The 19,184-nt window shown below is 40.2% G+C and overlaps 1 protein-coding gene across 1 annotated transcript; it reads left to right on the top strand.

The window, feature by feature from the left end:
* Positions 1 to 1,362: 1,362 nt before the first annotated feature.
* On the top strand, positions 1,363 to 4,634 carry LOC121387158 (purine nucleoside phosphorylase LACC1-like). Its single transcript, XM_041518186.1, is given in 2 exon segments — positions 1,363 to 2,470; positions 2,473 to 4,634. Coding segments are annotated over 2 exon segments (1,230 nt in total). The 5' UTR covers positions 1,363 to 1,416; the 3' UTR covers positions 2,649 to 4,634.
* Positions 4,635 to 19,184: the final 14,550 nt, after the last annotated feature.

Below are 19,184 nucleotides of genomic sequence, written 5' to 3'. Positions count from 1 at the left end.
TCTCTTTATAAACGATCCCTGCTACTAATGGGAAAATGTTCTGTGTTAACCCCGAAGACTACGTGTCATAGTTATCGAATGTTTGACATCCAATAGCCAGTGTGTTCTAGTGATGCCGTTAAACAAATAAAACTTTAAACTTTAAACCCTAAACTACTGTAACCTTCCTGTATTTTGTTGCTTCCTGGTTACTTCAGCTAGGTGATGACCTGTCGTCTCAATAACAAGTTCAAGTTCAAGTTCTTTATTGCGTTAAGTTTTCCAACTTATCAGCATTATAACAATGAAATACAATATTATGTACAATAGTGCAGTACAATGGTGGAGAATGACTTACATAAATAAAATACATACACATATACCGATAAAACAATCCATCTATATCTATATATCAACAATCGGCAATATGGGTCACACAAATATAGATATATTAAGTTGTTTGTAGTAATAGCATATCCCTCATTTTGTTCGCCTGCATTAAGTATTTGCCAAGGTTATTTATCTCCTTATTGTTTGTAGTTGACAATAGCTGTATTAGTTTAAAAGCACTGGGGTTCTTGGAGTAGTATTTCTTAATAAATCTATTTCTTAAAGTTTCGTATCGTGGACACTGAAGAATAAAATGAAACTCATCCTCAATCTCATTAATATTACATAATGTACATACTCTTTGTGTTCTCTCGATATGTTTGTACCTACCAGCTTCAATATTTAGCCTGTGTGCACAAATTCTCATTTTCGTTATTTCTTTTATATTACGTGAATCAATTGGCTTCGTCAGATATGTTTGTAATTGATATTCCTTTATTAAGTGTTTATATAGTGATCCTTTTGGCGACACTGTTATTAAACTGTAGGATTTTTGTTTAAATAGATCAAATATTTTTTCTTTAATTATGTAATAAAAACTGATCTGGGTATGGGTCGATTTCCACATATAACTTAGCCCAAGCGTATCTAATAGATGTATATGTATTGTTATAGAAGATCACGTTTTAAAAGTGTTATCATCCGATTAATTGGGACAGAGGCTATATAGATTCGTGTTAGAATTTTTAAAAAGTCTACCTTGGGATTTAAATATTATACACATTTGGGGTGAGGCAGCAATCTAAAAAACAAAAACAAAAAACAAAAATCCCCACATAAAAACAATAACATCACCTTGTGGTAGTGTTTTGTGTTTATATGTTGGTAGTCTTTACATTTTAAGCCCTTGTGTTTGAAATCCAGGAAGTGGTCTGGAACTCTCGCTCGACCCAGAGTCTTCAAATCTAGGGAAATTGACTTTGTTTTCAATTAATACATTCCTTTAGCATTTGCAATTTAAATACTGAAATAAAAAGACTTGTTTTATTATATTTCAGAATATCTGCTCTGAAGAAGAAGAATAAAAACAAAACAAAAACGACAAAAATGGAGGAAAAACGAGCCCAGCGTCGAGCGTATGTCGTCGACATGTACGACCAGGGCCATCGATATAAACACGTGATCGTCAAACTCTGCCATCTCGTCAACAATGGAAGCGATGCCATTTCGGAACACCACGTGATGTTGCTGGCGCCTTCGTCAGACGATTTCAAAAACATCATCGGAAAACCGGAACTACGAGACGTGGATGGAGTGTTCGTTAACCCCATATGTGTGGAGAACAAGATAGAGGCATTTTACGAAGCCAAGGAGCAAATTGACGATCAGAAAATCAACCGGATTGTCTTGGTGTGTTCTACGGAACAGAGCGGCTACTGGAAGCAACTCAGCGAGATATTCTTCACGAAGATCTACCGGATTTCCGTGGAAATGGTGGGTGACGGAGGCATGGAGATGACAGCGACCTATGGCTTCCACAACGAGGTGGAACAGTTCCTTAAGAGTCTTCCTTCAAATGGCCCTGTTGAAGTCCTGTGTACTCCTATTATTCCCAACAACATTTTCAACCACGGGTTCACCACTAGAACTGGCGGGATTTCCTCCATCCCTTCCCTGAGGTCTCTCAACCTGATGTACGCCAAACGCAAACAGGACCCGATGGTTGTTATCAAAGAAAACAGGCGACGCCTGGCGGAGGCGGCGGGCTTTAACCCCTTCAACTTCCAACTGGTCAAGGCCGAGCACTCGAACCGTGTCTGGACAATCGGGCGAGATGCGCCCTCTGGCTACGACGCCATCGTGACGAAACATCGCGGATTGGCGATTGCCTCCCCTGGCGCCGACTGCGTCACGGTGATTTTCGCAGACCCCGTGAACATGGTGTGCGGCACTGCGCATGCGGGGTGGCGCGGAACCTTAAAGGGAATAACGCGGGAGACAATCCGCGCCATGGTGAAAGATTTTGGCTGCGACGTTAGAAATATCTGGCCCAACCATGTCTGGAGACGATGTGTTTGCCGTTCAACCCGGAAGACGCAAAACCCTTTGAGCAGATTGATCCGTCGACCGTGGTGTCAAAACCGGGTGACCCGAAAGTCTACATAGACTTGCTGAAGGTCAACAGGATTTTGCTGGAGCGAGAGGGAGTTTTGGCTGGAAATATCGACGACACGTCTGCTTCCAAGTGCACTGCGTGCAACCCTGGTCAGTTCTTCTCCTTCAGGAGAGATAAGTTCCCCTTTGGGAATCAAGTGGCTTTTATCTGTATTCGAGAATGAACTCCCAGACTGCAGTTAGCAAGCACCACGAGATATCTCGTCACCATCAGCCATGCTAACACTACATGGTCTACTGGTCCTGAACCTAATGGGAGTTAATCGTCATTCCCCGTGATAGGTAACAAAAGGCGTTCTGGATTTCAAATTCCCACACGATGACAGAATTAAGATTGCAGGCTCAAAGTTCCAATTTTACAGTTATTTAAACTTAATGTTTCAGAATTCCATTTTTCTTCTAAATCCAAGTTTCTTATACTAGTTATTAGTCTTTATACATGACACCGTCTAAACCCAACAGTTTCTTATACTAGTTATTAGTCTTTATACATGACACCGTCTATCTTTTCATTTTTATTTTAATATTAAGTTTTGATTCCGAATTACGTTACAGAATTGTGATGATGATGTAATAATCGTCTTGCTAATTTCTAACTACGGTTCAAACACGCTTCCCTGGACACGTAACTTGGTTGTTTTTGGTTGTGACAGAAAGGAAACCCGTTGCTGTCATATGGGCTATCAATACCGATTAGCCACAAAAAAAAGCCACAACCTTTTAGTGTATTTTGCCACACCACGGCTGATTATGTACCATTTGATAAGAATAGTAATGTCGACAGTGTTAGCTCTTCACGTTGTCAACCAAAGTCAACTACCCTGATGTTAAATGGAGCCAGTGGTACATAAAGATATGGCTAAAAACATTTTGCCAGAAAATTTCACATTTATTTTATTCTGAAAAGTGCTTTATTCAACCAGAAATAATGAGATAGACGTGACATCTTACCTGTAATTGATATGTTGACACACATATATTTGATTGATTGCTATATAGCCAATAAAACAGAAACACATGACCTCGATCATGTTTTTGCTAAATCTGTTTAAAGTGTTTGCCAAATAATTTCCGGTTGCAAGCGTAGGTTGGGGGGGGGGGGGGGGGTGCGCACCCCATTTCCCCAATATGAAATTACTATGAAACTCCTCTGCATACTGCAGGTTAGTGTACTTTGGAATACCGTAGGTACTGTTTGTTAACATTGCAAACCTTCCTTAAAAACATCCTGCAGCCGTTTCTATGTTGCAGTAGTTGAAGAGGTGTGGAATGTACACAATGTATGTTTCAAGTCACGTAATCCCTGGTTCAAGTAAAATGTCGTGCGACCCGCCTTTGTTAGGGCAGACGGCGTGGGATTCTGCCTTTAAGTTCAATGAGAACCGGTTCTTTGACGCACCTGCAGAAAGATATCACTCTTTTTGTCATTTTAACTCCACAAGAATTGGTTGGTTATGCTCCATTGATGGACTGCATTCATTGATGTCTTTGTACTACCTTTAGATATTGTTCAGTTGTGTGCTTTCGTTGAGTTTGAACCCTTGCAGGATCCTTATCAGTCAGTGTTTGTGTTGCAAGAAGATTAGTTCTCGATCTACAAAACGTGTTCTTTTAAAAAAAAAAAAAAAAAAAAAAAACAACAACAACAACACGGTTTTCATATTCCAGTAACAGAGGCTAACCCGATTTGTGCAAATTCAGAAATCTGGCATACAGGTATCATTCCCGTGTGATTTCTTGTTATGTTTCGCTAGCTGATCTGTGTTTATTTTTATTTTATTTTATTTTATTTTTTACTCATCAAATTACTTATGTATTTTGGTGAACTTATGCACTGAATATGTGTGATATGATAGTGGAGAGTGTTGCACTGAATATTGTGATATGATAGTGGAGAGTGGGGTTTTTTTGCGGATCTTTACGGATATTCCGTCGTGTTTTACGTTCAATCAGCAGTGACCTTGGTGAATGCTGGACGCATCTCACACCAGTGACAATTCGTGTTTCAACGTATGCTGTGTGGACCAATAGGAATTCCTCTTTGAACAAAAAACAATTCTTTAGATTCATTTGAATTTTTATCACAGTGTGATCTTCAAAACCAAGAAGTATTTTCAATAAAATCCTAAAAGAATAATTATATTCTCTAATAAATTTGTCTTTGTAATAATTGACATATACAGTGATGTCACCATTGTTTTAATCTGAACGACAAAACTATTAAAAATGGTCCCGACAGCAGGCCGAGTCCAAAGGATGTTTTGACAAGTTGTCACTGCCTGTGACGGCTGTTTCATTATGATGTTACAGTAGTTCATTCTTTAAATTTGGGCGATTTACAACTCGGACATCATTTCATCCTCGATTGTATTACCACTATAACATCACGCTGCTGTGCAGGGGTGGGTTTCTGCGGTCGACTGCGACACCCCACCCACCCACCCACCCACCCACCCCACCCCCGATCAAGCAAATGTTCTCTCTTCTCTTTTTCAATATATTTTCTATGAGGGCATGGCTCGACCGTTCTATAAACTTAGCTAACCACAATCACAAATACCCCTCAACCAATAACGCTGAGCGTGCTCTAGTATTAATACTTGGGGTTTCTATTTGGGGATACCTGTGACCACGATCTAGAATGCTAAAATTCCCACATACGCACCTGAATATGCTAGTGCGTATCAAACATTTTAAATAATGAACACGTGTCTATAATACACTCGATATTTCAGTTTTACACATACATTACCACCTGATGCCATACGTTTCAAATTGTAAAAAATCATTCAAAATACATATTTTGTACATCCAGCTTTTGAGATTTATATAATATATGTGTGTGTGTGTGTGTGTGTGTGTGTGTGTGTGTGTGTGTGTGTGTGTGTGTGTGTGTGTGATGACATGTATATTTTAAAAAAACTTTTACAGACATTACAAGTAATGTTGTTAGGTTGTTTTTTGTTTTGTTTACAAAAACAAATATATAAATTAAAATAAGGATGTACCAGGGCGGAATATAGTCTAAAACAAGTAGGGGACAAATGTTTTATAAAGTGATTGCCTGTAATGTTGGTTCTTCTTCAGCTAGACGAAAAAGACACTTTTAAACTAAATCTATTTCTTGGGGGTGTAAATGGCAACCCTTTGCTCTCCCCCTCCCACCCCCACCCCCCATGTATGGCCCTGGTGCACGAATAATTTATTATATACATGTATTGCAACATGACACTTGTAGCAATAACAAGGAAGTTAAAAGTATATTAACATAAAAGGACTTAAATGTTAGAGGTGTTTTCACTTGAGATACACACAGAGGTTAAGTGCCACATATAACGTAGCCGACAGTCGTCAGGTAGATAGATATCTAGGTATTTAAAATATAATAATAAATGTAAATAAAGAAAACTCCTCAAGCCCTTTGCACTTTGAAAGGGCGTCTGTATTTGGTTATCCATAGAAAAGTTTTTTTTAGGCTGGGTGTACGTGTGTGCGCATACCCGCGTGTGTATATGTATATGTAGTTTTTCCTAATGCAGCAAGGGTATGTTTCATATGCACTTTCCCACAATTAGAAAAGGACATACCACGGCCTTTGACTAATTTTGGTGCATTGGTTGGGACGAGATAAAAAACACCAATCAGTTGAATGGATCCATCGAGGTGGTTCGATCCTGCGACGCAAGCACCCCAAGCGAGCACTCAACCGACTGAGGTAAATCCCGCCTCTACTAACGGGAAGGAGTAGCACAGAAAACAGGGGTAGATGACAAGACAACACATACCGTGGCCTTTCAGGGATCAAAACCTACCTCTCCCCCTACACACACACACACACACATACACACGCGCGCGCGCACACACACACACACACACACACAAACACACACACAGTCACACACACACAGTCACACATACATACACGCAGTCACACACACACATACACACACACACACACACACACACACGTATATATACACACACACACACACACACACACACACACACATATGCACACACTGCTAAAAGATAAATTTTAGTTTCAACATATTTTCCGAAGGAAGCAATAGAATAGAATAGAATAGATGTTTAACGACACCCCAGCACGAAAAATACATCGGCTATTGGGTGTCAAACCGAAGGAAACAATAGAATAGATGTTTAACGACACCCCAGCACGAAAAATACATCGGCTGTTGGGTGTCAAATCGAAGGAAACAATAGAATAGATGTTTAACGACACCCCAGCACGAAAAATACATCGGCTATTGGGTGTCAAACCGAAGGAAACATGACTTGACCTCCTATAAACTTGGCTTACCACAGTGTAGACCGCACTCCCCTTCCTCCCGCTAAGATCCCTGCACTAAGGAGGGTTCGATTCTGCGACCGGAGCACCTCAGGCGAGTGTTCATCCGACTGATCTAAATCCCACCCAGGGCCAGACCCAGCCTAAAATAACTACGGATCAGTAAAACACATAAAATAGGGACAGTGCAATAGAGCATTCTCCGTCTTGACAAAATGGGAACATTTTCAAACTATTGAAACTGTTTTTATGGGGTGAAGCTGTTACTACCTGGGGGCGGGACAATTGCTGCCACATTTCAACTCCACATCAGGGCCAGTTATGTTCCAGAGGCATACCCCGAGCAGCGTGAAGTGACAAAACCAACTGTGTAGTAGGTGTTGTGCTCTACCATTTTCTAGGTATCTTTTCACAATTGGCTCCTGGGCAATGTGGGGCGGGTCGTAGCCCAGTGGTAAAGCGCTCGTTAGATGCGTGGTCGGTCTAGGATCGACCCCCATCGGTTGACCCATTGGGTTATTTCTCGTTGCAAGCCAGTGCACCACGACTGGTATATCAAAGGCCGTGGTATGTGCTATGCTGTCTGTGCTACTATTGGAAAAATATAGCGGGTTTCCTCTCTAAGACTACCTGATAAAATTTCCAAATGTTTGATAAACAATAGCAGATGATTAATAAATCGATGTGGTCTAGTGGTGTTGTTAAACACATTGGCGTACCGGCTCTCAGTTTTTGCTTGTTTTACCCGAATTTAAAAAAAAGAAGCCCGAATTTGGACAACAACAGTTTTTCATATTAACATTACTGCCAAACGGCTACCTTGGATTGCAAACGAATCACTAGGCATTTTAACGTGAATTACAACTAATTATGTAGGTATAATGATGGAAACACATGATAAAAAGGCCTTAGGTTGCACATTTCCCCCAAATATTTCAACTGCCCTCCTCTCCCACCACCAGCTGGATACGATCCTGGTCTTCGGAATACTTTATTGCACGCATGTACTGAAACACGGCCCCTGTAACACAGTCCTTCAATAAGGAAGTCGTAATGTTATAAACATTATAAACGTTAGATGTCTTTGTACTGCAGTTTACTTACATTTCCACGTAATACACAATGACATATGAAAGCTAGCGTGGCAGTGATAGATACGTGACGGATGACATCGCTGTTTTCAAAGTTCAGCTTGCCAGACTGTTTTATAGACATTTTCAACAACAAAAAAAGAAGATTTCTTTTTTTTAAATTGTCGTTAACCTTTTCAAACGACATAGCCCAGGAAGGAAATGTTTTATTTAACGACGTACTCAACACATTTTATTTACGGTTATATGGCGTCGGACATGTGGTTAAGGACCACATTGATATTGAGAGAGGAAACCCGCTGTTGCCAATTCATGGGCTACTCTTTTCGATTAGCAGCAAGGGATCTTTTATATGCACCATCCCACAGACAGGATAACACATACCACGACCTTTGATATACCAGTCATGGTGCATTGGCGAGAAATAGCCCAATGGGCCCACCGACGAGGATCCCAGACCGACCACGCATCAAGCGAGCGCTTTACCACTGGGCTACGTCCCGTCCCACATTGTCCAGGAGCCAATTGTGAAAAGATACCTAGAAAATGGTAGAGCACAACACCTACTACACAGTTGTTTTGTCACTTCACGCTGCTCGGGGTATGCCTCTGGAACACACTGATGTCGAGTAGAATTATGGCAGCAACAATAGGTGACAGTCTATTTTCTAATATGGGGTAGGGGTGGCTTGGGTGCAAAAATCAACCATTTGATTTTATTTTTCTCGGCTTCTACAGCCAATATCCTTCAGGAATTGTGTTAATACTATGTCAATTACGTACGCCTTTTTATTGTTGATCAGCTAGCGGCATCGGCTTTTGGGTGTCAAGAAAGAAGAAGTTCGTTTTATTTAACGACACTACTAGAGCACATTGATTTATTAATCATCGGCTATTGGATGTCAAACATACGGTCAATTTTGACAGTCAAAGAGAGGATACCCACTACATTTTTTCATTAGTAACAATGGATCTTTTATATGCACCATCCCACAGACAGGATAGTACATACCACGGCCTTTGATATACCAATCGTGGTGCACTGGCTGGAACGAGAAATAGCCCAATGGGGCCACCGACGGGGATCGATCCCAAACCGACCGCGCATCAAGCGAGCGCTTTACCACTGGGCTACGTCCCGCCCCTTGGGTATCATAGTAAGGTAAGTATGTAAATGATTGATGAGAGTGTGCCGTGTAGTTTTCACCCATTCCAACATCTCACAATGATTGATGACAGTGTGCTGTGTGGTTTTCACCCATTCCAACATCTCACAATGATTGATGACAGTGTGCCGTGTGGTTTTCACCCATTCCAACATCTCACAATGATTGATGACAGTGTGCCGTGTGGTTTTCATCCATTCCAACATCTCACAATGATTGATGACAGTGTGCCGTGTGGTTTTCACCCATTCCAAAATCTCACAATGAGCAGTCATCGGCCAACTGTGAGAGTTTACCACTAGCAACTAGAGGAACAGAAAGATGTTGGAATGGAAGGAAGGAAATGGTTTATTTAACGATGTGTTGAGTGCGTCGTTAAAGGGACATTCCTGAGTTTGCTGCTATTATTAAGATGTTATCGACTAAAAGAGACTTTTTAACGATTGTAATTAAATATCAACTATATTTTTCTACATAAAATATTAGTGGCTGTATATTAAACGTGTTTTTAATCGTTCTTATATATGTACTAGGTTATTTTTTCGTACGTACAACATTATTTGAAGACCAAATCCAGTTTGGGCTTCTTACAAATATTAAGACGACCAGAAACACATTGAATATACAGCCACTGATATTCTAAACAAGAAAATATATTTAATATGTAAGTTTAATCGTAGAAGTATTTTATTAGTCGGAAACATCTTACTATGCAGCAAACTCAGGAATACCCCTTTAAATAGAACATCCCTTTCTTCTCTCCTTTCTCTTACAGACTATCCAGGTTTCACCCAGGCAACAGGTGGTACCCGGATGTTGTCTTATTGATACAGGCTTACTGTTCCACTGACCTCGTCTCTGTTCTTGAAAGCAGAAATACACAGAAACACACGTTTCTCTACTACTCTCGCTAACTTAAGGCCGGTACACACGATTCGATAATTTGGAGCCCCACAGCAATCTGATTAAAATTAGTAAACCAGCAGAGTTGATTTCGATCAGATTGGCGCCACAGTCGCTAAAGCTTGAAGACTGGTCCTGTTTACGGATGAAGTGTGTTCGTCTATGTTGCAAAATGTTGTTCCATCTCCATTATTTGTTGACATGTCTCAATGTGTGGTGTAATGTGATGTTTCCCTTGTGGAGCCATAAATGTTAAATGTCGTGTGTGCTGGTCTTTAGACCACCTGCTGGGCAACCAGTGTTGTACGTAAATACCAACATGATTACCTTCACTAATGGTTCTCCTGGACCAAATCAATTCTCATTGCCGATAATGTTAACATTTTGTATTTTAAAACTGATATAAGCAGTGCATTAATACATCCAACCAGTACACCAGTAAAGTTTAAAGTTTGTTTTTGTTTAACGACACTTCTAGAGCTACTGGATGTCAAACATTTGGTAATTCTGGTTCGTAGTTATCGGAGAAAACCCGCTACATGTTTTCATTAGCAGTAAGGGATCTTTTATGTGCACTTTCCCACAGACAGGACAGCACATACCACGGTATTTGACCAGTTGTGGTGCACTTGTTGGAACGAGAAAAAACTCAATCAGTTGAATGGATCCACAGAGGTGGTTCGATCTTGCGACGCAAGCACTTCACGCGAGCGCTGAACCGACCAAGCTAAATCCCGCCCGTACACCAGTAAAAACAAAATGTGTTACTTCGCATTAAGTCTACCTGCAATGGTGGAGGGGGTTGTCACATGGCATTAAAAAATGTAATTAATTTTTTTTTTTGCAACTCAATTTTTTGTAAATTTTTTACAATTATATTACATGTATTATCATTATTTATTTTTTAATTTTTATTATTATTTGTTTTCTTTTAAATGTAGTTTTGACCCTTGTGTATATTGCATAGCAAACTGTATACCAGATAAAATTGTATTCATTTATTCAGTATTTGTATAAATAAACAATTTCACAGGGGTGTACCCCCGGGGGGGGGGGGGGGAGGGGCATGGGGGACAGTTGCCCACCACTCCCTGAGAATCTCACCTTTTTTTTTACTCCAGAAAAAATAGCATACACTTTTCACGGTTTAATTTGTATAGTGTTTCATTTGTTTATAAAGAGTAGTGCACCACCACCACCACCACCCCCCCCCACCTCCCCAGATATTGATCAGGGTACGGCCCTGTTTCGTGTAATAAAATTATTACTACCAAATTAGAGCCACAGCTCTTTTACTCTGTAAATATTGGATGAAGCTCTCAGCATTCTTCGACCTTACTGAACATAAGCACGTAAAGCACAAATAACTAAATAAATTGAATTAATTTATACAAATGTTTCAAAAGGTTTGTAAAATCGTGGTTTGTGTACACGGTCGAGATTAATACACGAATAACTATACTGAGGCCGTAATGGAAAGAAATAGTTTGTTTTGTTTAACGACACCAATAGAGCGCATTGATTTATTAAACATCGGCTATTGGATGTCAAACATATGATAATTCTGACATATAGTCTTAGATAGGAAACTCGCTACATTGTTTTTATTAGTTAGCAAGGAATCTTTTATATGCACCATCCCACAGACAGGATAGCATATACCACGGCCTTTGACATACCAGTCGTAGTGCACTGGCTGGAACGAGAAATAGCCCAAGTGTCAGACTGTAAAGATATTACTGGCATCACATCAGCACTACTGACATTCAATCTCACAATACAACTTTGTATGGAAACCAGACATTACTTCAGTACAATAGTAGTAAATTAAATTTGGTTTACAATTCCACGTGTTCCCATATTTGTTTATATTAGGAGATATTAAAGGTGCAATAGCATAGCTAACTGTGCCATTTTTCGCTACTTTTGCATTTATTTGATATAACCAATTACAAATTAATGATCGTTCACACAATATTTGATATAACCAATTACAAATTAATGATCGTACACACAATATTTGATATAACCAATTACAAATTAATGATCGTACACACAATATTTGATATAACCAATTACAAATTAATGATCGTACACACAATATTTGATATAACCAATTACAAATTAATGATCGTACACACAATATTTGATATAACCAATTACAAATTAATGATCGTACACACAATATTTGATATAACCAATTACAAATTAATGATCGTACACACAATATTTGATATAACCAATTACAAATTAATGATCGTACACACAATATTTGATATAACCAATTACAAATTAATGATCGTACACACAATATTTGATATAACCAATTACAAATTAATGATCGTACACACAATATTTGATATAACCAATTACAAATTAATGATCGTACACACAATATTTGATATAACCAATTACAAATTAATGATCGTACACACAATATTTGCTAAAATAAAGGGCGGGATTTAGCTCAGTCGGTTGAGTGCTCGCTTGAGGTGCTTGCGTGGCAGGATCGAACCACCTCGGTGGATCCAGACAACTGATTGGGTTTTTTTTTCAACCAGTACACCACAGCTGGACAAAGGCCGTGGCATGTGCTTTCTTGCCTGTGGGAAAGTTTATATAAAAGATTATTTGCTGCATTAGGAAACATGTAGTGGGTTTCCTCTGATGTGTTAGAATTACCAAATATTTGACATCCAATATCCGATGATTAATTAATCAATGTGCTCCAGTGGTGAATCAGAATAAATTAGAGGTCAAGCTGCTCATTTTAGAGATAACGGGTAGCGTCTATGACTACCCTAGCTCCTCACAAAATTTGAGTAAGTTTTTTTTTTTTTTTTTTTTTTTATAGGTACCCCATACATGTTTCAAGCACAAGGCTACTTGACACAGTGGTACTAAATGAAAGACAAACATGTTTTTTGCCCAGATGAAACTTTTTTCTTTGTTTTTACAAACAACACACTAATATTTTATAACAGGACTTGTGGTGTCAACTTCTCCATCAAAAATTCGTGTGCACCTCCAACTTTGACCCAGCCGGAAGTTATTTGGTTTCGTACAATCTGTAATGTTCTTGAAACAGAAAAAATATATATTTAACGACGCACTCAACACATTTTTTATTTACGGTTATATGGCGTCAGACATATGGTTAAGGACCACACAGATATTGAAAGAGGAAAACCGCTGTCGCCATTTCATGGGCTACTCTTTCCGATTAGCATTCCCAGTCTTGAGCTCGACACGGTAAGACGTGTTTGTATCGCTTGTGCACACTGCACGTGCATTCGTGTGCTCGACTGGGGGATCCTTACTTTCGTTGCTTTTGTCAGCGAAATGAAGTTTTCTACTGGGATGTATGCGGCCATTGGAACTGATTGGACGCTGGAACGCTTCTGTTTCGACAGCCTGCACCACCAGGTTGGATTCTTTTTTAGCGAGATTCCTTGCCTCCACGTCATCTATCCGGCTGACTATGTCAACTTGTTTTTTCGTGACTCGTATGACGACCATTCTGCAGAACGCCACGATTATTCGCGTTTAGTCTCTACATGTCCGAGCCTGTCCTAGCAGCACTGGAAGATTGACCGCCCCACTCTAAGAAGAAATAGGAAGCGGGGTCGGCCCCTACTACTCTTTTCTAGACTTTACTTTGCTTTATAGTGATACCATTTCGTATCCTTCGGAGTCGGGCCCGCCCGCACCATTATACCAACCCATGACGACTGGACTATACTCTAGTCTGATACTCTCTCGTTCAGACGAATCCGGCTTCTCAAGATCTGTATTTCAGCACAGCACTACACCTTCAACGTCTAATGACTGTCAGTCTAGGGGTTTTCTTGACAGGGTGCATCATCTCGTCCCTATAAGCTGTGCACTCAAACGGCCTTAATGAGGCCACTTACGTGGACATATAGATCGGACTTTAAACTTTTAGATCTGTGTTCAAAATTTTATGTCGAAATTACTTTCTGTTTTTTAAAGGGACATACCCTAGTTTCAACCCGTGAAAATTAACACTAAGTTTAGTTAATCTACAAACCTGTAACACATTTGGATAAAGTTACAATTGAGTGAAACATGAGTATGTGACTTTGAAATGGTGAAATACCCTTTAAAAATAGACTAAAACTCGACTCCATAACTGTTACTTCTTAGACGCACGTGCGTTTTTAAAAATATGAGAAATGCATTTTGTGATATTAAAAACACCAAGATGACCAAAAACACTTCGAATGTACGGAAATTGACAATCTAAACAATAAAATCTAAGTAAGGTATGATTTAAGTTATCAAAAACGGTTATAATAGTCAAAAATATGCGTTAGTGTTTAAAAACTAGGGTATGTCCCTTTAATATTATTAAATAGTCCGATCCTCTCTTCTTTCTCTTATTTATTTTTTTGGACTGTCCTAAAATGCTCCAAATTATATAAATATTCGGCCGAGCAGTCAATTCTTTTTATTTTTGGCTGTAACTTTTTATTATTATTTTCAAAATTCTGCCCATTTTCAACTCTACCGTCCCCCTCCCCCCACCCCCACCCCCCATCCCGAGTCAGACCACTGATCTTATCGTAGGTCGGACTCTGGATGGGCGTGTTCGAAACCCCAGTGGTATATGAACACGTTGAAGTAGTTATCTATCTATAGCAGCAATTATGCACCATCCCACAGACAGGGTAGTACATACCACGGCCTTTGATATACCAGTCGTGGTGCACTGGCTGGACCGAGAAATAGCCCACACCGACCGCGCATCGAGCGAACGCTGTACCACTGAGCTACGTCCCGCCAGGTGTAAAAGAGAGTGAAGTCCAATACGGCTAGCTCCTTGTCTTCGGGCATGTTGTAACAAATCTTATGAAATCGGCGAATCTACCAAACCGGGCACGTTGACTGTCGGCAGCTAGATGAGTTTGTCCTAGAATATCTATCAAATCGGGCAGGTGGACTGTCGGCAGCTAGATGAGTTTGTCCTAGAATATCTACCAAATCGGGCAAGTCGACTGTCGGCAGCTAGATAAGTTTGTCCTAGAATATCTACCAAATCAGGCAGGTTGATTGTCGGCAGCTAGATGAGTTTGTCCTAGAATATCTACCAAACCGGGCAGGTTGACTGTCGGCAGCTAGATGAGTTTGTCCTAGAATATCTACCAAATCGGGCGAGTTGACTGTCGGCAGATAGATGAGTTTGTCCTAGAATATCTACCAAATCGGGCAAATTGACTGTCGGCAGCTAGATGAGTTTATCCTAGAATATCTACCAAATCGGGCACGTTGACTGTCGGCAGCTAGATGAGTTTGTCCTAGAATATCTACCAAACCGGGCAGGTAGATGAGTTTGTCCTAGAATATCTACCAAATCGGGCAAGTTGACTGTCGGCAGCTAGATGAGTTTGTCCTAGAAACATGTTGCACAAAGGTCAGAGAACTTTCCGGCAACCGTAGCCAGGCACAACGTTACGGAATGAACGAACGAACGAACGAACGAACGATTGAATGAATTAATTGTAAAAAAATTAATGTTTAACGACACCCCAGCACGAAAAATGTATAGACTACTGTGTTTCAAATTAAGGTAAATGCAAAAATAAAGTGATGATCCACATCAATATACAAATCAGGCAGGTTGATTGTCGGCAGCTAGATGAGTTTGTCCTAGAATATCTACCAAACCGGGCAGGTTGACTGTCGGCAGCTAGATGAGTTTGTCCTAGAATATCTATCAAATCGGGCGAGTTGACTGTCGGCAGATAGATGAGTTTGTCCTAGAATATGTACCAAATCGGGCAAGTTGACTGTCGGCAGCTAGATGAGTTTGTCCTAGAATATCTACCAAATCGGGCACGTTGACTGTCGGCAGCTAGATGAGTTTGTCCTAGAATATCTACCAAACCGGGCAGGTTGACTGTCGGCAGCTAGATGAGTTTGTCCTAGAATATCTATCAAATCGGGCAGGTGGACTGTCGGCAGCTAGATGAGTTTGTCCTAGAATATGTACCAAATCGGGCAAGTCGACTGTCGGCAGCTAGATAAGTTTGTCCTAGAATATCTACCAAATCAGGCAGGTTGATTGTCGGCAGCTAGATGAGTTTGTCCTAGAATATCTACCAAACCGGGCAGGTTGACTGTCGGCAGCTAGATGAGTTTGTCCTAGAATATCTACCAAATCGGGCGAGTTGACTGTCGGCAGATAGATGAGTTTGTCCTAGAATATCTACCAAATCGGGCAAGTTGACTGTCGGCAGCTAGATGAGTTTATCCTAGAATATCTACCAAATCGGGCACGTTGACTGTCGGCAGCTAGATGAGTTTGTCCTAGAATATCTACCAAACCGGGCAGGTAGATGAGTTTGTCCTAGAATATCTACCAAATCGGGCAAGTTGACTGTCGGCAGCTAGATGAGTTTGTCCTAGAAACATGTTGCACAAAGGTCAGAGAACTTTCCGGCAACCGTAGCCAGGCACAACGTTACGGAATGAACGAACGAACGAACGAACGAACGATTGAATGAATTAATTAATTGTAAAAAAATTAATGTTTAACGACACCCCAGCACGAAAAATGTATAGACTACTGTGTTTCAAATTAAGGTAAATGCAAAAATAAAGTGATGATCCACATCAATATACAAATCAGGCAGGTTGATTTTCGGCAGCTAGATGAGTTTGTCCTAGAATATCTACCAAACCGGGCAGGTTGACTGTCGGCAGCTAGATGAGTTTGTCCTAGAATATCTATCAAATCGGGCAGGTGGACTGTCGGCAGCTAGATGAGTTTGTCCTAGAATATGTACCAAATCGGGCAAGTTGACTGTCGGCAGCTAGATAAGTTTGTCCTAGAATATCTACCAAATCAGGCAGGTTGATTGTCGGCAGCTAGATGAGTTTGTCCTAGAATATCTACCAAACCGGGCAGGTTGACTGTCGGCAGCTAGATGAGTTTGTCCTAGAATATCTACCAAATCGGGCGAGTTGACTGTCGGCAGATAGATGAGTTTGTCCTAGAATATCTACCAAATCGGGCAAGTTGACTGTCAGCAGCTAGATGAGTTTGTCCTAGAAACCTGTTGCACAAAGGTCAGAGAACTTTCCGGCAACCGTAGCCAGGCACAACGTTACGGAATGAAGGAACGAACGAACGAACGATTGAATGAATTAATTTTTAAAAAATTAATATTTAACGACAACCCAGCACAAAAAATGTATAGACTACTGTGTTTCAAATTAAGGTAAATGCAAAAATAAAGTGATGATCCACATCAATATACAAATCAGGCAGGTTGATTGTCGGCAGATAGATGAGTTTGTCCTAGAATATCTACCAAACCGGGCAGGTTGACTGTCGGCAGCTAGATGAGTTTGTCCTAGAATATCTATCAAATCGGGCAGGTGGACTGTCGGCAGCTAGATGAGTTTGTCCTAGAATATGTACCAAATCGGGCAAGTCGACTGTCGGCAGCTAGATAAGTTTGTCCTAGAATATCTACCAAATCAGGCAGGTTGATTGTCGGCAGCTAGATGAGTTTGTCCTAGAATATCTACCAAACCGGGCAGGTTGACTGTCGGCAGCTAGATGAGTTTGTCCTAGAATATCTACCAAATCGGGCGAGTTGACTGTCGGCAGATAGATGAGTTTGTCCTAGAATATCTACCAAATCGGGCAAGTTGACTGTCGGCAGCTAGATGAGTTTATCCTAGAATATCTACCAAATCGGGCACGTTGACTGTCGGCAGATAGATGAGTTTGTCCTAGAATATCTACCAAATCGGGCAAGTTGACTGTCGGCAGCTAGATGAGTTTGTCCTAGAATATCTACCAAATCGGGCACGTTGACTGTCGGCAGCTAGATGAGTTTGTCCTAGAATATCTACCAAATCGGGCAAGTTGACTGTCGGCAGCTAGATGAGTTTGTCCTAGAAACCTGTTGCACAAAGGTCAGAGAACTTTCCGGCAACCGTAGCCAGGCACAACGTTACGGAATGAAGGAACGAACGAACGAACGATTGAATGAATTAATTTTTTAAAAATTAATATTTAACGACAACCCAGCACGAAAAATGTATAGACTACTGTGTTTCAAATTAAGGTAAATGCAAAAATAAAGTGATGATCCACATCAATATACAAATTCAAAAGTTAAATTAAAACGATGTGTAAAGAACTGTGCATAAAATACAAATATCACAGATATCACAGATAGATAGATAAAATTAAAAGAAATGTCAACACAAGTTCTGGACGGAATCGAAATGATTCCATGACATTTCTTGTATAACATATATCTTTTCTAGTTTGCTTCAAATGATTGCACTCCACCAAAATGTGGCGTACCGTCAGAATACACCAACAGTGCTCACACGATGTCGGTCCGGAAAGTAGAAAATCCTATTTTGGGTAGAACCGGTAAGTCGAATAATAAATGTTCCGGGAAGCGGAAGGGTCTAATTGATTTGCATCTTCTTCGTTGCTGTATGGGACGTGTTTTCTTTAACAACGAAATGACGAAACGTATTCACATAGTAGTACAAAAATGGGTGCCCGTACGCCTATGGAACTTGTTTTTGTTTGTTTGTTTTGTTTTGTTTTGTTGTTTGTTTGTTTGTTTTGGTTTTGTGGGGGTAATTTTAGGATTACCGTTCGGGGTATTATTTGTGCTTGTGCGTGTTTTATTTTATTTTGTTTTTATTTCATTTAATTTGTTCGTATTCATGGGCGGATCCAGGAAATATTTTTAGGGGGGGGGACCAAAAAAGAAGGGCACATTGACTCGTCAAAAGGGCACCTTACTACAAGTTTTGATATTTACAATTAATATGAATTCCTACAGTTCTACGTCATAATATACTAGCAATAATGAAGTAAATTGGCGTCACTCGCGTTAGAACCTCAATGGGGCCCCATTGAGACTCAATAACACAGACACATATCTGCAAGCTTGCGCATGTACACGAAAATCTTGATTTCATTTATCTACAATATAATTATTGTTTACTTAAAAAAAAAAAAATTCTACAAACAAAAAGGGCACTTGGACATTTTGAGGGCACTTGAACAATTTTTTGGGGGGGACGCGTCCCCCTGGTCCCCCCCCCCCCCTTGGATCCGCCCATGGTATTAGACTACTATTTCTAACTGCAACTAATTCGGTGTAAAAATAATAATAAAAAAAACTTTTGGAATGCGAAATGTTGGTGTTTAACAGCTCATTTACCATA

Source organism: Gigantopelta aegis, chromosome 2 (genome assembly GCF_016097555.1).
Source record: "Gigantopelta aegis isolate Gae_Host chromosome 2, Gae_host_genome, whole genome shotgun sequence".
Taxonomy (NCBI): Eukaryota; Metazoa; Mollusca; class Gastropoda; order Neomphalida; family Peltospiridae; genus Gigantopelta; species Gigantopelta aegis.
The sequence above is the reverse complement of the archived record's forward strand: the minus strand, read 5'-3'. Positions and strand labels throughout refer to the sequence as shown.